The sequence below is a fragment of the Anolis sagrei genome, chromosome 2 (genome assembly GCF_037176765.1).
Source record: "Anolis sagrei isolate rAnoSag1 chromosome 2, rAnoSag1.mat, whole genome shotgun sequence".
Taxonomy (NCBI): Eukaryota; Metazoa; Chordata; class Lepidosauria; order Squamata; family Dactyloidae; genus Anolis; species Anolis sagrei.
In genome coordinates, this window is record NC_090022.1 from 88486677 (window position 1) to 88511752 (window position 25076).

General features: G+C 36.8%; 1 protein-coding gene across 3 annotated transcripts in view; it reads left to right on the forward strand.

Moving 5' to 3' along the window:
- The window catches only part of FAM13B (family with sequence similarity 13 member B), a 54589-nt gene extending 30852 nt beyond the window's left edge, over positions 1 to 23737 (forward strand). Inside the window, exons 9-24 of one of the 3 annotated variants that reach the window (XM_060765352.2) lie at positions 386 to 529; positions 2812 to 2926; positions 5002 to 5066; positions 6002 to 6056; positions 6637 to 6784; positions 8771 to 8836; positions 9993 to 10200; positions 10669 to 10801; positions 12670 to 12751; positions 13338 to 13567; positions 13901 to 13984; positions 15215 to 15310; positions 15907 to 15990; positions 16246 to 16418; positions 16811 to 16912; positions 19346 to 23737. In XM_060765352.2, the coding sequence (XP_060621335.2) occupies positions 386 to 529; positions 2812 to 2926; positions 5002 to 5066; positions 6002 to 6056; positions 6637 to 6784; positions 8771 to 8836; positions 9993 to 10200; positions 10669 to 10801; positions 12670 to 12751; positions 13338 to 13567; positions 13901 to 13984; positions 15215 to 15310; positions 15907 to 15990; positions 16246 to 16418; positions 16811 to 16912; positions 19346 to 19463 (1903 nt within the window). In that variant the 3' untranslated portion in view covers positions 19464 to 23737. The remainder of the gene's footprint in view (positions 1 to 385; positions 530 to 2811; positions 2927 to 5001; positions 5067 to 6001; positions 6057 to 6636; positions 6785 to 8770; positions 8837 to 9992; positions 10201 to 10668; positions 10802 to 12669; positions 12752 to 13337; positions 13568 to 13900; positions 13985 to 15214; positions 15311 to 15906; positions 15991 to 16245; positions 16419 to 16810; positions 16913 to 19345) is intronic. The other 2 variants (XM_060765354.2, XM_060765353.2) reach the window with 2 other exon arrangements.
- Positions 23738 to 25076: the final 1339 nt, after the last annotated feature.

Sequence of the window (25076 nt, forward strand, 5' to 3'; positions counted from 1 at the left end):
TTGGATTTAGCTGCATGAGTTATGGAGTCTTTTTCTTACTGTAAGATGTCTTGTTGAATGGGATCATCATGTAACTTAGATATCCAAATACTGCCACAAAATGATGGTGGTAAATATTGTCTGTTTTAATCTATGGATTTTTTTTAAAAAAAAACAACTGTAATTTACTTGCTTAAGTTATTTAATAGCATGACTTGGAAAAGTTAATATGATTTAAATAATTAGACACATATGCAATCAATTCTCTAGTTTTCAGTACTGCATTCTTTTTTTCTTTTTTTCACAAATACACTCTGCTTGCCAGGTTCAAAGTTGGGAGAGGAGATAATATTCCACACAGAGAAATTAGATTATTAATATAAACAATCTTTCTTCTCCCCAAAAGCATTTTAGAAAGAACAATTAGAGCAGCTGTAGAACAACATCTCTTTGACCTGCAGAGCAGCATAGATCAAGATCTCAAGAATATACAGCACCGAATGGTGTGCCATGAAGCAAATATAGAGGATAAAGAAGGATCTAACAACCAGTAAGATTGCATGCTTAATTTCATAAATCACAGCATATTAAATTCAACTTTGATGATCTATTGTTAACATTATTATCTTAAATTACACTTGAATTAAGTCATTGTTGGGAAAATGAGAAACATTTCACACAACACCCTGAAAACTATACTTCTATAATGCACTAAAAGCAGTTATAAAATATTTTAACTTATAATGATCTTGAGATCTTTTTTAACCAGGCAGGATTTTGCAAAAAGCGAATATTTAATATTGCAGTCATTTATTGTCATATTCAGAATGTAAAGATGAAATCTGGAAGAATAGTATGTTTTTAGACTTTTAAATTCATTTCAGCTTAATTTTAAGGCTGTAAATCCCTCTTCCTCACTTATTTCATCTGAAGACTCTGAATATGCAGTCAACATGAACATTCAGCTACTGGCAGAGGGGAATAGAGGGGGGTCACAGACTGGGGCTTACACCCTCAGGTTTTCCTTTCAATATCAGGTAAAGCAATCTAAAATTGACTTTTATTGTCATGCTTTATCTGTAACCCCATTTGAATTCATCTTCAGAATGGACAGTGTAGGAGCTCCTGAAGGGACACACTGATGCATGTGGAGTGATTTTGGGCCTCAAGACAGGCACGTTACAACCTGAGATCTCAAAGGGAGTTCCTCTTTAGTGCTGGAGATATACTTTTATTGCATTTCTTTTACTCCCATTGTTCTTTTACTCTCTTTAAGGCCAAGATGGAGATAGGGTCTCCCAATTGCTTTGCATCTCCCTTGAGGTCATCCTCAACAAAGCGTAAAGTAACATCTGAAGGAAGATGCAGATCTAGGAAACAGATACAGATACCTATCCCCACTTACACTTACAGCTTTTATTGTGTTGATGTGTGTTTTGCTTTTTGTTGTATTTTCTGTGTTGACTGCATGGCAACCAGCAGAATATTTTAAAAAGTCAGCTCCCTCCCCCCTCTTTTTAAACTTTTTCTCTAGCTTAGATTTTTGCACATTTCCTAAAATCTTACATGTTTTTGTGAATCTTCATTTGGCTTAATAAAAATAATACACTAGTGTGGTTTTAGTTTAAATGTAATTTCTTGTCCAATTTAATGTAAAATCATAAATTGTTTTTATTACTGTTTATAGTATTGAGGCACCACATGGTGATAGTACTTAATGATCTATGATTACTCAATTTTATGGGATCTCATGAATCCCTAACATTTCTGTGCTTTTCCCTTTCCTCGTTCATGTCCATACATTTTTCTTTCAACTCAAAGCCTCCTAGATGAATGAATAAAGAGTGAAGGCTGCACAACCTTATGGTATGCAGTAAGTTAGTTAGTTTCACTCTGGATCTTGGAGTTGATGCCTACGTTTTTCGACTGTCAAGTTACAATTACACAGCACTGCTATTGCTTATGCTATTTTCCACAGTAGATGTTAACATCTGATTCACAGCAAAATTATAGAGATGTTCAGATTAGTAGTTTTATATATAGTGTTTTTAAAGTTGTTTTTGTAATTGTGATATATGATATTTTAATGAGTGTATATGTTTTTTATGGCTGGAAACCGGGCTGAGTCCCTCAATGAGGTTGAGAAGCTCGGTATAGAAAACTGTGAAATAAATAATAAATAAATATTTGCTAAATTCCTGAAACCAGTGGTTTTTCTGGAGGTGTTCTGTTTATTCACTGTCTGATGAAAGCCCATCCCTTTTCGTAGTGGTTGTGAGTGTCAAGGGGAAAGTCTTGCTTTCTTTCACAGGAGTAATTTTCATGGAATTGGTATGAGGTGGTGAAAATGTATAGCAGCTTGCACATGCTGTTTCAGAGCATCATGTAGATACTTAATAAAACAGTGGTGTGACTTAGGTAATGCCATCACAGCTTTCTGGTGATGCCATTTATTCAGTTTGCTTGCTCGTTACTTATTGTGCAAATAGCAGTATCTGGAGGGCACTCCAATATTGATCTGCTGTTAATGGATGATGTGCATAGTAGGACTAATACAGGCCTTCCCCAGAAGTGGAACTGAAGTAATTTAAGAAATGAAGAGTTTAACATAAAACAATTTGGAATAGTAGTATCTAATTTTGAATGCTATTGCACTGATTCCTGAGCTTGGCAAGGGAAGTATCTGCTGTAAATATGTTTGTGCTTACTTCATGCCAGAATTCGATAGCTGCTTTTAAAAAAAAACCCTTTAAGACTTAACTTTCAGAAACTGAAACATATAAAGAAGCAGTCTTAGACAGGTTTTTCTGAATACCTTGTTTTTCTTCTTAGGGATGAGTCTGAAAAAAAGGTTACTAAAGATTGTGAGAATCTTGAAGACTGCTCCGAAACTTTGGATTGCACAAATTCAGACAATGAAGTGTCTGAGGAAAAAGAAAGTTATCAGGTAAGACTAGGGCAGAGATTGACTTGGTGGGTGCTGTTTCTTCTGGCTGTTGACAATTTGGACAATTCTGTACACACCTAGTTTTGGGACACAGTAGGGTTATAATGTTAGTGATTTAAACAAGATCCTACAAAAATAAATTTAAACTTAATTATTTGGTTTTGGAGATTTTTCAGTTTGGTTGTTGCTGTCTCCATCAGTTCAAGAGGCAGAATTGCCTACATTAGAAGGAACTCCTCCTGGTCCCGCCCATACCAGCTCAGGAGTCAAGCTGTATTTTCTTTCACTCTGGGAAAAATGCTGTTCTAGAATATTATTTTCTTTGTCTTTTTTCTATTACTTATCCTTGTCCCAGGAGAGTCTTTGTCTCGCCATATGTGTCTGTGTGTATAAGCAGACACACACATTAGCTTTTCCTTCTTTCTCCTTCTCTTTTGCTCTGATGGTAGTACCCCAGTGCAGTTCCAAAGAGGACAGTCAGAAGAATTTAAGAATTTTAAGGCCACCTGCCCTTTTTATCTTATTAGTTCTAAAGTTTACTTATTTGAACAAGAAGAACTTTCTACTCCCAACGTAATTGCCAACATGGCTAGCAGATAATTCTGATATAGAGCTATGGTCCTCTGTGTTCACTAAGCTACTGATCCAGGAGACTCTCTAGCAGTTAGTGCCCACATTCAGAGGGCTGTTGCTTCTAGCATTTCCCAGTTTGCCTTTGTTTGCAATGAAAACACTATCTCACAAGCCCACCTTGCCCCATGACAACAGAAGTGCAGTTCCCTAGTATTAACAAAACAGCTCACCAATCAGCCATAAATGAGAAAAAATAACATGTCGCAGAGGGTAATAAGAACACATTATTTTCCTACTGATTCTGAGTCCCTCCCTTGCCAGGCTGGGACCACTTCAAGCACCCCAGATGTTAGCCCAGGTGATCAACAGATTGAAAGAATCAAAGATGCTGTCAGACATGACATCTCTGCAACATGAGGGGAAGAATACAGATACAGACACAAGCATTCCAACAGATTTACTTCATTAATACTCTTCAAGGGAAGAAGAACAAAGATTTTTTAATATACTTGTTTAGGTGGACCTTGGACAATTGACTAACTGCTCACGAAAGGACTGTTGGTGTGTGCGTGCTGTATTTCTTTGAGTGGTCCGTTTGTACACTTTTAATTCCATTGTGTCCCAAATATTGTAACTTGTTTAATTATATTTTAAGATTATAATTTATTGTCTGCTTTTTGTATCTGTTTATACATCTTTTGTGAACTGCCTTGTATCTCTCATTTTGGAGAAAGATAGCATAAATTAAATAAAAAAATCAAGTCTCAAGCATGGTTATTTTTGAAGTACCCCTACCATCAATTTCACTCTGTTATTTTCAGATCAGTTTAATGGGATCAGTAGTTCTGTAGCCCTATTTCCACTCCCCTCCCCTCTACATAGATAGAGATAGATATAGATGTAGATATAGATATAGATGTAATGTTATCACCATTATGGTTGCTATAGCCCTGCCTGTGCCACTCAGTGTTTCAGAGAACTTGACAGATGAGCAAAATGTGGCAGTTTCCCTCTTCTGCTTCAGATAGTACGAATGCTTGCTGCCAGCAGCTTTGAATCTCGTTCTATCCATGTTGATACTTTATTTAGTAACAGGGATTAATAGTACCTTTTAGAGAGCCCTGTGGATGATTCATTTTACATAAGCTGAGAACTAGTTTATAACACGCTTGTTGTTGTTACTGAGTTCAGATCTTCGGGCCTCAAGCTTGATCTGTATCTAGCGTGTTTCAGTGGCAAAACGTGATGATTCTATTTCGCAAAAGTTTATGAAAATGACTAAAAATTAAAAGTATATGGTATGCTGTTTCATTCTTTTAATACATAACATTCTTAGCCATGTTCATAATTAATAGGAGTGAACAACTTTGAACAGTGTGAATGCTGTGGGTCATAGCAACATATAAAATACTTTAATTTTCTACAAAAAAGAAAAGAAAGAGATAAAATAGAGGCCCCAGTTTTTCTGGTATAATTGCTAAAGTCTGTTTTTTCTTCAATAGGCAGCAGGGATATTATTGAAACCATGCGATGGAGGAGGAGAAGCTGGAGAGTCTATTGAAGATAGGTATGTATTTCAGTATACATGTGAGTACTAGGAAGCAGACCGTTGTTATGATTCTTGTTCCTGATTTCAATTTTATGAGTATCAAGAACTTTCTGTTTCAAGAAAATATTGTTTTTAAAGAGTTATTCTCCAAAATTGGTTTTTCTGGTGTGAAAAGATATTTTTGTGTGATCAAGACAGCTTTTTAAAAATAGGGCAATAAAGCTAATTTTGATCAAGCTAGAATTGTACAACATTCGCTTTAACTGAATAATTGATACTATTGTCTCATTTACTTTGTATTACAGGTTGAAGGTGGCTTGCTTTTTTTACATATCTGAGATTTTATAATATCTTTATACAATGTTTCTTTTTTGCAGTAAGTAAAAGGGAAATACAAGTAAGAAAATACCAGTTTTGAAACCTCTCTTTTATCTCAGCAACCACCTCTTTTTCTGTTGTGTTTAAGAGTTTCAAAGACAAAATAGCGTTTCGGGAGTATCTTGTCTATGATAACTTTAAATTCTCCTGAACCATGCCCCACCTAGACAATTTCTTGTCAGTTCCAATAAGTCATGGTTTTGTATAGTGTCATGATTTGCAATTAGCCAAGAAACCAGAATGAGAAAAGATTATAGTTTACAAATTATGTTTTTTTCTAATTGTGGTTTGACATGAAATCTGAGTTGACAAATTATAGTTACGACTGTTATTTAATCCTACTTCAGAGGCAGAGATGGGAGCGCTTAGCAGATGGAAAATAAAGGCTGGCATGTGGTTAGGCTGATGATTTGGAAGCTTAAGCTGGTCTTAGGTTTCTAAATTGTGGTTGATGCTAGCTAGCCATGGTTTGGCGTGATGTCTGAGCCTATATAAATAGTGTGGAATCGAATAAATTATCACAGATGCTTTGAAGTAATAATCTGATCAAACAACTAATATAACTCTGTTTATAGGCAAGATTGTGCATCATTTGATGATGGAGACAAAATGATGTCACATATGATTCTGGTGAGTATTTGAATTTTATGCTTTTTTAAAAACCTACCCAGTTTTAACCATGTTTCCATGACTGTATTTGCACCTTTCATCCCGATCATCCTTTTGAAGCTCACGAACTTTTTGTTTTACTTTCCTGACTTTTGGATACCACCTTCCTTTCAAGATCATGGGGAGGACTAATTTATTCTTGTCCCTTTGTTCTGCTTTCTGAGGCATAGTTTGCTTGAAAGATCTGGTGGGGATGGAGCTCCTAAGAACCCAATTCACATATTACTTTCTTTTTTCTGTGCCAAGTTCTCTTACCTCCTCCCAGTGCTTCCTAGGAAATATTCTAGGAATCATTTTAATATTTTCTCAGATTATTCTTCATGCTCTGTAATACTTGTGTTGAGTTGCAACTAAAGCAAAACAAAGAGAGCCCTCGGTTTTTGCTTGCAGTTCATATTCTAAACATTTTTTTTTTGCTTGCAGTTCATATTCTAAAAGGCACACACTGCATTTTAAGTTCAACAGTAAAAAGTATTCTGTGGACTGAAACTATTTATTTTCTCTTGCGAAAGATTCCAAGAATGTCGCTTCATATTTACAGGGCTTTGTTAGCAAAAGTTGTGATCCAAATGTCAAAACGGAATCTGAAGAACTGCAAAACAGAAACAACAATGCTCCTGAAGCGACATTGTGCGTCCCCAGACCACATCTTGATTTGAAGAATGTGAATGGTGGTGACAAATGGGAAGGTAATGGCAAGATCCTTGATACTTTTGAAAAATGTAGTAATTTTGAACATTCAAATGCATGCTCTTCAGCATTTCACACTTACTTAATATCCCTAATTTTGGCCTATCTCATAGCACTTTTGGATGTGGCATAATAGTAGGGAGCTGTGTGAAATAGATGCGAAGGCAAATATGTGAATAGAACAATGGGAATAAATTATTCGGGGGAGGGGATGCTTCCATGTTTATGACAAAGGAAGCAGCTGCTACAGCTGTTAAAGATAAAGAAATAAAACAGTACATCTTCAAATCCCAAGACTGTTTAGATCCGGGGGGGGGGGGGGGGGGGGGCAAAAAAGCAACATGAACAAATTTCTACACATCCTGCACATACCTTATTTATAGTGCAAAACTTGCAAGAACAATACAATATTTAAAATGAAGAACAATTTTCACCAACATAAACTTGCCAATATTTCAATGGGAAGTGTGGGCCTGCTTTTGGCTGATGAAATCGTTGAGTTATTAAAATAGCCAAACGTTGAGGCCCTCTGTAATCAATATCATACAAACTTGTTCATGTAAACCAGCAACAAAAGTACTTTTATGTTGCCACTAAAAACTGGAAACACTTAGTTCACCTTCCCCATTATTAATATGTATCTCCAAAGCCTTGATTTTGCTTTTTGTTCTCAGTTGCAGTTTTGAAAGAATATCGATATACTGTGAAGAATGAGATATTCAGGTTATTACTTGTAATTTATCTCAGTACAATAAATAGTAATATTGTAAGGCCATGAAAAACAATGTAATGAACTTGGTTTCCCGTTTGTTTTTGAATAAGAAAATACGAAGATTAGTAGCCGTATTCTCAAAGTCTATATTTGCTCACCCAGTATTTCATGAACACTCAACCCCTCATATCCATGAATTCTATATCCATGGATTCAACCATCCACAGCTTGAAAATATTTTTTAAAATCCAAAAAGCAAAGATTAATTTTATCATTTTATATAAGTGAGCGAGCGGGCCATAGCTTTGCCACCACTGTGCTGTAGCATCGTATTAGGGAACTGAGCCACTGTGTTAAGTGCCATTGTTAATTTTGATTTAAATTAAGTACTTAAAATAGGATAGATAATATCATCTGTTCCAATTTAAGGAGAAGAAATTTATTTTATGTCTGTCTGTCTCCTAGCTGCTGTATTTTAGAATGAGCTTAGGGGAGCAATTACATTTTTTCTGTCTTTCTGGTAATCAATGAAATGCTGGTCTTAGAAATTCCCCCACTTCTCTCCTTTTTGTGACCTTGGGAGTTGCTGGAGTGGACAGTTCAGGACAGCTATTTGTAAAAGCTGGCAGCCCTTGTGTTCTTGAAGATTATGTTTTAACCTTTTGGAGTCTGGACTAGGCCTGCTCATTCTTTGTTTTCTTCTTCACCATTTGTATTACCGACTTTCTATTGTTTGAATAGTTAGATTTCCATGATATGTTTGGAATTTGAATCCAGTCCAGGGCCAGGACTACTTAGTTTGCTGTGATGAAAAGTCTGCTTTGTCCAGGATTTATGTTAATGTTTATCATTCTTATTCAAATAAATGCATGTTTTGATGCACAAATAGTATAATCCTTAGTGCTATGAACTTTTCCTGCATTTTGGATTGCTATTATCTTTGAGCAAATGTGAGCAAAATTTGTCCTGTGTGTAAATCCTCCTTTGTTTAAAGTGTGTTCGCTCAAACAAGGGAAAGCATGTGGCTTTTTTGTTTGTCACTTCTGATCCAACACTTCTGGAAAGCCTTTGAATTAACAAAGGGCTTTATCTTGATGGGTGCAGAGCAGGTTTCACTTGTCTCACGCATGCTAGCAATGAAGCACTCGCACCTGGCCCAGAGTCAATTGGAAAGCTTTCCTTGTGCTTTTGTACTTCCTACGTGTTATGTATGGTTTGTTCTAACTGTGCAATGTGTTCACTTCAGTATTTTTGCCATTTTTTCATTTATTAGCGCCATGCCCTATCACTTTCCCCCTCATTGATTTCAAAACAATGCATCTACAGAGAGAAGGGGAGGGTAAGTATGGTTCGCCATACATTCAGTTATCTGCCTATTCTCATGGTTTATGGTTACTTTCAAACTACCCCTTTACCTGCTGCCTTCTGCATGCAGAAGGTTCCAGATTCAATATCTGATATGCCCAAACAGCAAGGCTAGAAAAGACAGCTGCATTTGACCTTTGAAAGCTGCTGTCAGCTGGAATAGACAGTGATCTGCTGAATGATCCTGTATCTACCACAGAAACATGCCTGGCCTCTTTTGTATACTCAGCATCTTTCAGTAAAAGCAAATGATTCTTCAAAAGCACTTCATGCTCAGTGGGAAGCAGGTATAAGTGGGTCAATCAATATTTTTCTGTTGTCATTTTTCATCTATTTTGGCCTAGCTTTTGAATATTAGATTTGCACTGGAAAATAATGACTATTTGATAGTCACAAAACATGAAGATGAAAGTTAGGATACACAGAGAGGTATTTTCTCTCTTTAAAGCCATTAATTTCAATTTCTTTAGAGTCAAAATGTTTTATGAAATAATCATTTCAGTTTCTTGTTATTTGCCCTGATCAGAAATTTTGTTACTTCTTATTTTCTTGGAAGATAATTGGGTTCCTTTAACATGACTATAGAATTGGTGAGCTATTCCTGTATATAAATATATACATGGCAGAGACCAGAGCTCTTCTACATGTTACAACATACTGGGTTTTTTTTTCTTTTCTAGAAGTTGTAAACATTGACATCATTTTAGAAATCTCTGTGCAGTTGGATCAGTGTGCTTAAATGTTGCACTTGAAATATTTCAGTGTGTCATGTACTGCTTTTTACATGAAATACCTGTGGCCCTGTTGCTTATATCTCTCCTAAAATTGAAAAAAAAAGTGCACTGTACATAATGTAGAGTGCAACACTGTACAGGTTATAAGATAATGCATGCAAAATATTCAGTACAGTGCATAATTGGTATACAATCTTTAGAAGGTTGTTTTGTATCTGGAATGTATTGGCGTCTTGTGGGCTTTAACATGTAGCTTTCCAATGCATTTCACTCTTCATTTTGTGTATGACATACATGCTGTTGAAAGTATACAAGCTTAAGCATTGGATGAGCATTGTTGTTGCGGCACTCTAATATCGCAGTGCCATTTTTTCCTGTTTTGTTTTTTTCTTGCAGAGCCATTTCCTGCTTTTAAATCTTGGCAGGAAGATAGTGAATCTGGAGAAGCTCAACTTTCTCCACAAGCTGGAAGAATGAATCATCCTCTGGAAGAGGACAGTCATCCTGTTTTGTCACATCGGAGTTTGGATTTTGGTCAAAGCCAGCGGTTCCTCCATGATCCAGAAAAAATAGATTCTTCGTCTAAAGCACTTCCTTTTGTTAGGTGCGTAGGTAATATGGTTCACAAATACTGTAACATTGGCATGGGATCAGAAAAGGGATTAATTTTCTGTCATTGATTTTCTCTGTCAGATGCCTTTTAGAGCTGCAGTGTGAAAGAGCTGTGCTTTTTCCCGTAGAGAGGGTTGACGACATGGTTTGATACTTTTTTAAATGTTATGGTTTCCAGCTTTTGGAAAAATCAGTCATCTTGCGGCAAGAGGAAGGGGTGGTTCTTATCAAGAGATTCAAGAACTTGGACTGATTTTTCACCTACCGTGTTTTTATCTGCACAAAATACAACTTTATAGTGAGGGTTAGTGACTGTTTTGTGAGACTATTTTTATTCCATTTGCTCCATGGGCATTATGTTGGAAATAAGTGTGCATCTCCTTACTTTTTTCCTTTTTCTGTATTTTACAATATGTGCATGCAGTGCTTAAAATCTTGCATCCCCTTCTTTTAAATGCAGAACACGAAGAGCATCATTTAGTAGTTCTAAGGATGACAGAAAGGAGGAAAAGACTCCTTATCAGCTAGTCAAAAAGTTGCAGAAAAAAATAAGACAATTTGAAGAGCAGTTTGAAAAAGACAAAAATGTCAAGGTAAGCACACCTTCATTTCTTTCCCCTTCCTTTCCCCTTTCATAATTCATGGGCATTTCTTCAAGGTGAGAGTGCACAGTTGCAAATAATTTTGATGGTATTTTTTAGAATAAAATCACAATTATATTTCTGTATTGGGGTGGACCAAATGGAACTCATGGGCCACAAATTTTGGAGGAGCATTGGGGGACCCTGGGTACCACAAACATTGGCTGCACTTTCCGTCTCTCTGATTTCCATCCAGTAGATGCATAGTCTTTTAATCTATGTTTGATATCCACTAGACATAACTAGGAGATTTATTACCTGACACATGTATTCCACAGAAGTGACCTCCTTTGAATATCCAGCTGAGTTGGACAGATTTGAAGTTTGTCATCAGGGAAACTGCATGCTAGGGTCCTTGCAAAATAAAGGATCATATGTGCTGTTGTGTGATTTTGTGTCATTTCTGACTAAAGGCCTATAAAACTTGGCAGTAGTAAAGGGGCCAAAATCAAATAGGCTAAACCTCTTGAGGTCATGGTTTTTAGGACCTCACTTTCCAAGTAAAGGTATAATTAATTAATTAATGATTAATTAGAATTGTTGTTGCCCTAAGTTATTCCTGACTTGGGGCAACCCTAAAGCAACTCTATCACTGGACTCCAGATCTAGGATCTGGCCTCTTTCTCTGTGCTGGGATCTGGAGACCAGGCCCTCCAACTGGCTTTCTTCTATTTCCTTTTCTTTCTGGAGGCATAGTGGCAAGGGGACGAGAGACAAATGCTTTGTGTACCAGGAGCAATGGGCAGCCAAGGTCACCTCTTGCTCCTGACATACAGAACTCGCTCCCATCTCCCCATCCCCTCTCTCCAGAGAGAGAAACTAGATACAGATACAGAGTCCAGGCCCTCCAGCTGGTTTCCTCTCTCTTTCTGGGGGTGCAATGGTAAGAGGGTGGGGATATGGGAGGAAGCCTTGTGTGCCAGGAGCATGGAGTTTTTTTTGGGGGGGGGGGGGTGACAGCGCTGTGCTTTTGGTGCTTCGTCCCCCTGTGGGCTGCACTAACTACATGCGCAGGCCGCATCCAGTCCCCATCCCACATGTTGTGCAGGCCTGCCCTCAAGTAACCTTAAGGAGAGGTGGGTTTTTGGCAGAATGCGTTCAGATGGCCTTTGCCTTCTTCTGAGGCCGAGAGTGTGTGACTTGCCTAAGCTCATCCATGGTTGAGTGGTGATTTGGACCCTCATCTCCCAGTGACCTAGTCCAGCACTCAGACATAGTGATAAATACTTATAAACCCACAGTGATATACAACATAGTAAAATATGAACAAAAGGGGGGGGGGGACATCTTCATCGCATGATCAGTAAAATCAGTGTGCAGAGACAGTGAGATTTCAGGAAAAGCTTGAGTAGAAAAATGCTCCTTAAGCAGGTTCCTAAAAGTTAGGATTACAGGTGGTTGTCTGATATTATCACATAGATGTCACCATAGAATATGAGCTTGTTACACTACAGGCTCTTTTTTTCATAGCAGACCCCTGGACAATATAGTATCACCAATAATACCCCATTTTAAGACCACCAGGCAAAGATACAAGGAGAATGTCAGATTTGAGTCCCCTTTGGGGAGATAAAGTGGGATATACATAAATATCATCATCATCCTTGAGAGAACCTGATTCCAAATGACTTGATGAAATCATAGTGCATTTTGACCAGCAAAGGGAAGAGAGGACATGATTTTCCCATGATGAAGTCAGATATCTTTTGTTCAGTGTTTGAGTTCCATACTTTGCTTGAGGATATTAATGTCACACACACACACAAACACACACACACACACATCTATCTATCTATCTATCTATCTATCTATCTTTGCAGCCCTCGTATTCTGATATTGCAGCAAATCCAAAGGTTTTGAAATGGATGACGGAGCTTACCAAATTGAAGAAGCAAATAAAAGGTAAGAGATTACTCTTTTCAAACAACAACTCATGTATCCTGGGAGAGAAACCTGGATCTGACCTTTCACCACAATTATGACTTATACCTTATACATTTGGCTCTCCACATTTGTGGGTTTAATTTGGGGGAGATTTGAATATTTGCAGATTTCTGTGTGGCTTTAGAATCAACTTCTGTTATAAGTTGATCACATACTCTTGATGGGGAGCCTAAGCAGTCCTAGGGAGTATGCTTCTCTATGTTTTTGCCAGTCCTCCCATGCAGTTTTGTCAGATTGAAGCAGAGTTGCACTGGAGGACCTACAGATTACTGGAGATTGATGTCTCTGATTTTAAAAAGTGGTGTTTCTTTTATTCACGTTTTCCCCAATGTCGTGAGGGTCCTATACCCCTAACCCCAGTAAATTAAATATGGATTACACACTGTAAATAGTTTTTATATTGCAGTGGGCCTGGATCTTAACATGTTATGCACCTGCAAAATAGCTTAATACACATAAATCAAAATCCTCTTTTCTCTTTTAGACTGGGTAAGGTAATAATGCAACATGATATTTAACTTGGGTTTTTTTCCCTGGCTTTTAGATGCAAAGCACAGAAGTTCAGATGGCGACTTTGTACCTCAGGCGCGTCCACGAAGCAACACTCTTCCAAAAAGCTTTGGTTCATCTCTGGATCATGAAGATGAAGAAAATGAAGATGATCTGCGGGTTGCACAGAAAGAAAAGAAGCCGACCAAGGAGGCCACCGTCGAACTCATTTTTAAAAAATTGAAGGAAAAACGAATTGAAAGATGCTTACCAGAGGATATAAAGGTAAATATTGTTTTATAGTGAGTCTAAATACCTGAGAGGCACCAGATTATGTCTGACCCTGAAACCTAAACAGAATTAGTCCCAATGAGTACTTGGATGGGAGACTGCCAACAAATAAATACCTAGTGCGCTAGGCTTTATTTCAGAGGAAGGAACTGGCAAAACTACCTCTGAGGAATCCTCATGCAAAAGGAAATCCTCATGCAAAAGGAACAGCTGTCTGGGTTGTAGTCCATCTTTATGTACCACTTTAAGATTTAAAAAATTGTTTTAGCTTCAGAAATGAGCATATATTGATGAGAGTGAAATGTTTCTGTTTCTGTTCCACTACAGAAAATGACAAAAGATCATCTGGCAGAAGAAAAAACATCACTCCAAAAAAGTCTCCTATACTATGAAAGTCAGCATGGACGCCCGGTAATATTTCATGTATTCTCTCCACCCTGTAGCTGTTTATAACTCAGAATGGCAAGTTTACTATGTTTTGTGTTCAAGCCCAAACTAAGAATCAAACAACAGCTATTTAAATGCTTTATTGGTCCCTTCTTAGACCAGTAATTTTGTATACGAGTCTGAATTTGGATAGCAGTGGAGTTTGAGGCATAGTTTCAATATTAAAAATCAGGACCATTTAAAAATACATTAATTTTAGCTTCCCGTGACATTCTGTCTTAATGTGTAATCGAGCCTCTGGTATTGTCACCATGGATGGACAAGTGTTTTCATCCATGTATATTCAACAGTAGCATATTCTGCCTTGGAGGATTTAAGGGAGGGAGTTTCAGCTTAGTACTCTATAAAAGTTGGTTCCCACTTTGGAAATTCCTCTTCTATTACTATTGATTAAGCAATCTACAGATTCTAACGTGTTATCCTGAGATTTCCTATCTGTTTGAAGTCACACTATGATAAGATTCTGCATTGAATATTGAAATATGAAGGGATCTCTTTATCAGTTCATAAACTTTTGTCCAGGTGGGAAACATTCTTTTCAGTTGATATTCCACTGAGATTTCACTTCCCTTTTTTTGTGTAACGGAGTGAGTGCAAAAAAGGGGTGAAACATTCTTAGTGGTGGTTTTTCATTGATAACCATGATAACTTGCAGATATGGATATATTCAGATATTTCTTAGCTTCAGCAAATGTGCTAACTGTCAGCACCTGCAACTTCTAAGCAAGCTTACCTTTGTCTTTCACATTACACTCAAATTATGCTCTTCATTCATAGTGTTCAATACATGCTGGCATAGTCTAGTTTCTGGTATTAATTGTAAACATTTCTGTAGTACTCAAAAGAGAATGCAAGTCTTCTTCCTCTTCTTTCTACAAACAGATGATTCTAAATTATGGAGACCTATATTTTATATGCATTCAAATCTGCGTAATTTTGTTTTATATTATATGTTTTATATGATTTTTATTGATTTTCCTTTAATTGTCTGTCAGTTGTTTATTATGTCTTGTACCATCATTGAATGTTTGCCATTTTTACTTGTGGAGGCTGCCCTGAGTCTCCTCGGGGAGAGGGGGTGGGTTAAAAATAAAGTTGTTGTTGTTCGTTGTTATTATTGTATTTTCTAACTATAGGAGGCAGTCTATTTTATTCATTTTCACTGTTAGATAACCAATTTCAATTTTCTTATAGGTCTCCAGAGAAGAAAGGCATGTTGTTAAACCCCTCTATGACAGATACAGGCTTGTGAAGCAAATGTTAACTCGAGCGAGCATCACTCCCATCCTTGTAAGTTAAAAACCTGTATTTCAAAGATTTTCCAGTTGATTGGTGTTAACCTATCCCAACAATGAAAATTGTCTTGCTCTGTTTCCCTTCTGGAGGAATTTGTAGTTATTGTGTCCGGAGCCGGGCAGTGAAGTATTGGATGGGATTTTGTTTAATCCTTCATGCTAATTTTACCTGATGTCTAGCTTTTGGATAACTAGTGAATACATCAGCTTCGGTTCTTTCATTTTCTTTCTGTTAGCCACAAAAAATATGTATCTGTTTCTCTGCCAACATTAATCAACACTGGTTACGAAAGGATGTATAATTTTTAGAAGTGATGATCTTTCTCTAGACTCTTTGTAAAAACAGCAGTTTGATTTCATTTGCAGTAGCTGGCACTAGAGCACTAGAGCCGCGTAGGATTTAGTGTTCTCACTTATTATGGTGTTAACAGTAGCCTGAAGATAGATATTGGCTAGGTTTCAGTGTGCCATTTTGCTAACATAGGGAAGGGCAGAAAATAAAGCTGCATATTCATTCTAAAAATAACTGGAACAAAACTTAAAGCAGTATCATTCCTGTGTCTTGTTTAATGCCTTGCAATTTTGTTTAAGGGATCACCATCAACCAAAAGGCGCGGCCAGATATTACAGCCTATCATTGAAGGAGAAACAGCCCACTTCTTTGAAGAGATTAAGGTATTTTGAGTCTCCAAATATGACAATAGCTTTAATATTAAAGACCGAGGAGTACATTTGCACTTAAGTGAAAGCATCTCTTCCCTTTCAGTAATGTTTTCCTCCACCTCCCTCTGTGCCTTCAAAAGTGCCATAGAAATCTGAAAATAAATGCATTTATAGTGGAACCACTATAAATGTTTCTGGGTATATTGCTAGCTTTATGAAATAGGCAATGGCATGTTCTTCCATTACATTTATTTTATTATCTTCCAGGAGGAGGAGGAAGATGGAGAGCTTTCTTCAGAGTTTACTGATACCTTAAAATCGAATGCTCAAACACCATCCATCACTACCAGCCCTGTTGAAAACTCAGAGTCTGATGCTGAAGAAAACCAAGAGAAGTTGACTCGGGAACTTCGCCTCTCTAGCACACGCGCAGCTTCCATGTATGTAGGCAGGATGGTGTGAGCACAGATTCACCATTCAGAATTTCATAGATGTTTCTCAAAATAAAATTGTGGGTTATAGTTGTGTATGAAGTAGAACATTAAATGCAAGTGATTTCATATGAAATACTATTCTGGTTTATTCATTCAGCACAATTATTTCATATAGTTCTTTCCTCAGTGTTAACAGCAATCATTGGAACATTTTCCCTGTTGAAACACACTTGTTAAGAAATTAATAACATTCATTAGATCATAAGTGACTTCTCAACAAAATTAATTCCTCAGCGAAAGTTACTTACTATCTAAAAATGTTATTGCTTCTTTAAGGGATGATATACTGCACAGCGACTCTGATATTCCAATGCATTTTCTTAACCATCTCTCTCTAGGCCTGAATTATTGGAGCAACTTTGGAAAGCCAGAGCTGAAAAAAAGAAATTACGTAAAACACTGCGGGAATTTGAAGAAGCGTTTTATCAACAGAATGGAAGGTTGGTGTGGTTTACAGTACTTGTTTAGATTAAGTGTTCGCTGTTAATGGAAACAATGAGAAGGAAAAAATGCACTTCTCTTCCTTTGACAAAAGCAGGAAATACGCTAATAGTGTGTTAATTGAAACATAACAAATTCCACTATTTTAATAAGGTCAGCAAAACCATTATCAGTGATCTAATTAACATGAATATAAATGAGTACATTTAGTACCTAATGGAAAATTACCAGGACCTGGTGTTGTTGTTTTTTTATTATCTAGGAATGGGTTCTATGCAAAGGGCTCGATGAAGCTGGAGATTTGTTGCACAGTGCTTTTTGCAGTCAAAAGATGTATATAAAATCTGCAGAGATAGAAATGAATGCATAGAGCGTTCCATGTTCAATGTCCTACAACACACTCTCCCTATTCACCCAGTCTTTGCCTTGCATTTTCAGGCTCAGATCTGGATGTGGAGAATGGAGTGCTTGGCACCAACAAAAGTTCTCCACCTTGTGTTACTCTGGTATTTCCTTATAACTGTAGTTCCCAGTGGCTCCCCAGCTGCTTCAGCAAAATAAAATAAAAATTGAATGAAATTAAAGAATGAGAAACAAAACGTAGAATCAAAATTAGAGAACTGTGCAAAAAATGCAACCACCAGTATCTCATTAAAAATGTATACATTATTTTATGTTATGTTTTCATTTAGGCCTACTATTGCACTACAGCACACTCTAGTTCTATTGTAATGCAAATGGTTTGATTTATTAAACTTCGGAAGAATTTTTATATGTGGTGAAGTTTTGACAGTATCATGTGTATTGGTGGTAGTTGAATATATTGAGATATTATGGTAAATTTAAAAGTTTTTAAAATATAATTTCATTGCATGGGCATTGCACAATTGTTTAGATCTCTCTTTACTTTACATTTTCTTACTAACTTATCTATCCCCTCTTCCTCTTCTCATAACAGTATTACTAAAGACCATGAACTTGTAAGACATAGAGCAGGCCTAAGGGGCTCTGCCATAGAAATTTATTCTAAAAGGGGTTCCATGAGTAAAAAAAAAGGTTGAGAACCACTGTTTTAGAAGAAGCACTTCGGCTTTATTGTATTGCTAGAGAGATCGCCTTGTGAGTTGACCGGTGCCTACTGCATTTTATTGTCTGGCTTTGAGCCTGAAAAACCAAAGAAAAATGTGGGTGCCTGTAGGGCACAGTTGTAAGCAAGCAGAGTTAGTGACATGGCTCGTTACTAAAACTAAACATGAGACTTTCAGTTTCTTAACTTTGTAGAGACCAAGATAACATGATTTAGCCTTAACTCTTACATTAAGCTGTCACTTTAAAATTTTAATTTCCCTGGCACAGTTCCTGGTTCTCATTTGTTTAAAGCCCATGTGAGCCTGACCAGGCTCCAAGATCCTCAAGAGAAGAAGTCCCTCTCTGGGACATGAGCGGGCCTTTTAAAAAATTTCTGTGCAGTTTTATTTTTGTGGTGCCCTAAGATCCCATGATACAAGATAGAAATAGAAATATTCTAATAAAGCTGAAAATACTACAAGAAATAATAATATATAATAATAATAATAATAATAATAATAATAATAATATAAAATAATAATAAAGCTGGAAATACTACAAGACAGTGCTATGGCCACTGAGGCGGGACTAACTTTGTAGAGGTTCTGAGAATCAGCTAGTGACAAGGGAACTCATACAAATTTGGAAAGGACACCTTGTCGTTTTATAGACCCCTTCTACTTGAGGCCCTTCTACCTTATCTACTTTTGAGATAAGCAATGGAATAAAACTTGGCCTTCTGAACTTAGAAATCTCAGCTTTGTTTGACAAAGTGGGTTGATGTGTATCAAAGTTGCCTATCAGTTTTCTCCCCAGAATTATAGCTAAGATAGTATAGGCATTAGAATAAAGCCAAATCAAGATATCTCCTCCATGTTTATGCAGTCTCCCGTGCCAGTAGATGGTGCTATAAATGTGTAAAGGCAAGGATTCTGTTGCACTGCAGTATAGATTTACAAATCAGTTGCACATCATAAACAAGCCTGGATGTGTTCTCCCCTTCCCCCTCCAAAAAAAAGGGAGCAAATTTTGGTTTCAGACACTTTTAACTTGCTATAGATGGTAATTATTATCGGACTTGAAATTTGACACAAAGATAGGTTTCATGAAATACATTACAAAACCCAACTTTTAAATGATTGTGGCAACATGACACTTGTTCTGAGAGATCATAATTGGGAAAATGTTAACTTTTTTCAAGTATAGTGACAATGCTTTTTATGCAGGGGTCTCCTGAAACCTGAAAATTTCTTCAAGGGTTCCTCTGGAGGAAAAAGATCAAGAGAGACACTTTTCAAGATATTTTTCAAAATAACTGGTAGGATTAGTTTTTAAAATCTTGTACTCTTTTTGACTTTTTCCAGGAATGTTCAGAAGGAAGAACGTGCTCCCATGCTTGATGAGTACAGAGAGTATAAGAAAGTGAAAGCCAAACTCCGGCTTCTTGAGGTCCTCATCAGCAAACAGGATCCTTCAAAATAAATATAAATAATGTTTCTTCATAACAGTGAAAGATTGGTTTCCTATGCTGTCTCTTGTACTGTTTGGTGTTTTCTTTTGTCTTGCACTGTTGAAGGAATGCAGTTTTTGTACACTTTCCTATGGTGCCACATTTGAAGGGCAAGTAGGTCCTGTCTAGAGAGTGAATGAGAATCTTAAATCAAGACTGCTCTGTCCAACTTCAGCAAAGTTTTTTTTTTCATTTTTTTAAAAAATTCTGAAATGCATCTTCTTTTCAAAAGACTGTAGGACTAGAACCATTACAAAACTCTGGACTTGCTAACTTCGTTTCATCTGCATTTGTTAGTGTTTCATTGAACTCCTCTGTTGCCTTTTTATTATGTGGAACAATGACAGCGATTGAAAACATGACCGTGTTTTTGAACACCAGACAGAACTGAAATGCCTTTCAGAGGACTGCTGAGGAATCACTTTGATTTCAAATGGCATCTGTCATGTAATAGAATGGCTTGAGATCTGCGGCTGTTGAAACGTAAAGTTCCTGTTTGCTCTTCAGTTTCAGATGACAGTGGACAAACCAGAAAGTGACCTTGATTGTCCTGTTTTAGGAATTGGAAATATCTGAACATTTATATCACGTATTGCCTACAAGACTAACATTACTGTTAATTTATCAGCTATCTGTTTAGCAGCTAATGGTGATGTAGTGAATGGTCTCAACTGGGTGTTGCATCTTAACTTTAAAGGAGAGACTGCTGGTGCTCAGATGTGTACAAACTAGCAGACTTATGGAAACTGCTGCATCTGAAAATAAACTTATCAAGGGCTAACATCAAAATAATTAATGTGATTGACTTAAGGTGGACAGAGCCAGCTTTGAAAGGAGTTCTGCTATGTCACTGTTGTAAACATGGAAATAAAAGCGATGTGACATTTGTGGCGTTAAGTAGTATCATATGGTTCTTGCATGATGAAGCTTCAGAACAGAACCATTTTTGGTGGCATTTACTTTGCCTATTATAGATGACACAACAGCCTTTAATGTGTTTTTTTTTTTCTTTAAATTTACATAATCTGAAGAACTCTGTCCAGTCTTACTTCAGATATGGTATCTATACATAAAAGGATCTCCATAGAATGCGGCCTTTTTCATGGTACTTGTCTGGGTTTCCAAATAAACAAGAGTGCCTGTGTGTGAACACTGCGTAGAAAGGAGTAGCTGGTCTTATGGGATCCCTTTATGTGTAGCAAGGTACTGCACCTCTGGTAAGAATGGATTGAGCACCAAGGGTGTAACAGGGCTCCTTTGGGGATCTTTTGTACTGTGGCCATGCTTTTGCACGTGCCTATTTGGTGCATGTGTTACAAACAGCTAATGTCAGCACACATATTATTTCTCACTGCTTTTTGAAAGACCAAAAATGAGCATCTGTGATATCGGCGGCTAGCATGTAAACCCATCAGGTTGATGGGTTAACATGAATTAGATAGAAAGTAGGTTTGCAATACTCCATATTTATGCCTTTGCTATGTCTCTTATTTTTACTGTGATTGTAGGCATGTAATCTTGGAACCCAAAAGAGCTCTAAAATGACTTTATATTCTGATGCTTTACCTTTTTACACAAATAGAAGGGGTTTTTAGTGGACTGTAGTGGATTGCAGAATTGGACATTAATTTGGAGAATTTTTTGTGGCTTTTCCTCAGCTTCATTGTGCAATGTACACTTCACTTACTTTTCTATCTGTCTGCAGACACCGGTGCATTTAAACATTGAAACTTCTGTGTACTGTATAGTGTTGTACATGAATGTTTTATATACCACATGCAAAATGTCAATATGCACTATTTAAATGTTTTAAATAATATATTCCTCCTTTATAATGCTTAAATCTATATGATTCCAATATTTTTATAAAGTGAGTGATCAGACTGGTTCCACTTTCACTATTAACAAAGGCTTTTGTGTGTTTTGCAGTGGTTGGCTGTTTGTTCTGTACTTTAGCTAGCATGGCATCATTTATGCAGAGAGTGTGTGTTGTGCCATTCTTCTTGAGCAATAAATGGTAGTGTTAGGCATTTTGTGATATAACATAGTTTTACTTTGCTGTAAGTAAGAACTATATATGTGGATATATATATATATATATATATATATATATAAATATATATATAAATAAACCAGATATAAATGATTGCTATGTCTGGCATTTCATTGTATAGATTTTATAATAAAAGGATCTTTTATTGTCATACACCATTGTGTGTTTGTGTTGCATTCAGTTTTTTTCGTTCTTGGAGAGTTTTGGACTTGGGTTTTTAAAAGCATATTGTAATTTTGTTCTACTACTTTTGATTAGCTTTACTACATTTACCTTGTAGTTTGAGTTTAGAAAGAATTTCAGCTGGGATTAAAACCTAGTTGATTCAAAACTAGCATGCAGTTATGTTTTTCAGTTTTTATAAGCCTCTTTGAAGGAATTAACATGAAAAAATAACTTACGATTCAAAAGAACTAAAACATTCTCCTTATGCATGCTGCTTACTTTGTTTCTTATGTGAACCCCAGTGGTCTAATAATGTTACATGCTTATTGAAGTGCCATATGTATCTTTGTTTTGTGAAACTGACATTTTTACAGCAGCTGAGTGCATTAATGCTTTAAATTATGCTGCAGTGCATGCCACTACGTGGTATATGCCTACATTTTGGCATAACCAAGCAGTTTTCCAGTTGTGTTGCAGCTCAGATGCTGTGCAACAGGTATACAATATTAAGGTACAAAAGAAAAATGTGTTTGCTTTGAATTTGTTTTTAAAGGTTTTACTACTTTAGCAGGGGGCAACTATTTTCTCCAGATGTTCTTTGGTGTACAGCTGTTGCCAGTCCTAAGTACCTTGCACAAGAATGAGAGATTATGGGAAGTACTGCAGTCCAAGAACATACTGAGAGCCATTATTGCCCATCTCTTATTAGATCCTTAGAAAACAAAACTGAAATTTGTCAATCTATGTGCCTTCCTTATATTAAAGATCCACACATTGGCACTGGGTTTCTTATCGTTCATATCCAGTCCTAAGTGTGTGCAAAAATGAAAATAGCACATTTTCACCTGTAATACCCTAAAGCAGATGTGGCCTGCAACAGATACACAACAGATGTGGCCTGCAAAGGGCTTCCCTGTGGCCCATGTAAAGGGCTAGGCTTCCCCTTTGTTGGTCCCCTTCACATATCTGTCTTCTTGGTCAGGTAGGGAGGCAGGACTGGCTTGTAAAAGTTTTTAAAAGAAATCTTGTCCCTTTATAAGGGCCAAGTTGTGCAGGCCTGCCCTAAAGGCACCAGATCTCACCTTACTGTGAAATTTAAACAGGTCAGCGCTGGTTAATATTTGGATGGGAGACAATATAGCCTACCAGGTGCTGCTATAGGCTATATTTCAGAGGATGGAATTGGCAAAACTTCAATTGAGTAGTACTTGCCTAATAAAACCTTACAAAATATGAGATCTACAATAAGTCAACAAGTGCCCTGAGGGTGCAATCACACACATATTTTGCTGAAGACTTCCATCGTTGCTGGAATAGCCATGTAGAAGCAATGTAGTGCAAACTTCAATGTAGTTTTTTCAGCTCCACCTAAGAGAAATGTCAGACTTCTTTTGTTACACCACTATCCAAATGTAAACCTAATTCCAAGAGAAAATATTTTTTTCCGACACTAACTCAATGTAAAATACATATTTGAGAGTTGTACCTGTTCTTCTTGAAGTTATGTGTCAGTATAATTGCAACATTATTTGCATATATATTTTTATTAGAATACGGTGATATCATTTGATCACATCAAACTACAACTCAAAGGATTCCTTAGGCTGGTACTATTATTTTGAGGACAATAAGAACACCATCTTCATAGTTCTCCTACTATGCAATGATACATTAATCCTTATTTGAACTAATGCACTGCTTCATTCGAAGTTGTGTTCACATGTTCTTCATTCTAATATATGCTCACAATTGCTGGTATGAAAGTGAAAAGCTAGTTTTGTGTATGGCTTTTTTGCCTTGGAATGTTTTTTTCATTCTTTTCAAACGGTGAATACGAAACATGCTACTAAATTGAAAGATACAAAACTATAATATTTTATTTAGTTTTCTGTGACATTTGAAGGCTTGAGAACTTACTGGTGTTGTCATTTCAAAACCTTTCATTGCTATCTGACAGGATGCCAGCTCCCAGCACTTTCATGGCGCCTTTTGTCCTGTTCTAAATAATTAAAATGTTAATAACCTGAAGTTTTTGTCCTTTGTTTTTTTTCCCTTATTGTTTCTCTTTGGATGAAACCTTTGCAGACTCTAACCAAAAACAGGCAAACAGCAATGTATACGTTTTTTGCCACAACATGACCTTTTCTGTCCCGTGTAACCTCCTTCATGCCTGCTGCATCTTTCATTTAAGCAATTGCTAGCAAAAATCAAGTTCTCTCATAGAAACCAACTCTCCTGTCTCGGATTTAGGTCTACTAGCATTAGTTATACACAAAGGATTATAGTTCCTGTATATAATAAAATATGAGGTTCAATTCGCCACTTTTTCCACTGATGACATGGTTAACAAGAAATTGTTCATGCCTCATGAATGAAGTAAGAATAATGTAGCTGGGGAAGGAAATGTAGCACTTGTGGTTCCTTTAAAGCAGGAACTTGTTCCTGAGGAGTGGACACGTTCCTAATGGGTGTGAATGAGGGGATGAAACCTACCATGAAGGATTCTTATAGGAATTCACCACCTTTGGGTATTTTCTCGCAGCAGCTGATCAGGACATGAGGGCAACATTCCAAAATATTTAATTGCCAGTATAACTTTGAAAGCCGAGAAAGAAGTAGAAGAGACAAAAAATGATCTTCTTTCTTTTCTTTCATATATACAGTCACGAGCAAGCTTAGATTACTCCTTCAGCCTCCCTAGAATGAGATCATTCACAGAAGATAAGAACCTCTAATTTGCAGGAGGCCTGAAGAAGCAATCCATAATCTTTGGGATGTTCTCAAGACAATTTTTCATGAGTGGAAGGGGTGCCTAGTTTTTGAACTAGTTGTAAAGCAGTTTGTTCAAAGGCTTCCTATTTTGAATATTGACAGTTCTTTCCATCCAGTAGTCTAACATAATTCCTTGAATGATGTTACTCTGAAACTAATATTCCTAGTACTCTGTCCAGACGTATTAAATCCACCATCTTCAACTTTCTCAATTTTATTATTTCCTATTTTATGCACCGTTGTTCCTTTAAATCCTTCCACATATCCATTTCTGCTCCCAAATATAGCTGTGACTTGACTCTTTTTGAAATGTATTAGGAAACTATCAATCTGCAAGCACTGTAATGTTACCCCAAGGCCTTGTTCTGCTTTTAATCTGCACCCAGCTTTCAATAAAATATTCAAATAAGGGAACCACTTTTGCCTCAAATTGACAACTGGCAAAACTAGAACGTTGGTGTAAATCCTGGATTCAAATGCCAGACCAAAGGGCAGAGCTTTAAACTGGTAATGGCTGTCACTGTAATTTAATCTTAAGTATTCCTGCAGTTGCAATGTATAGGTGCATGCAAGTTTGCATCCCTTAATCTATGAA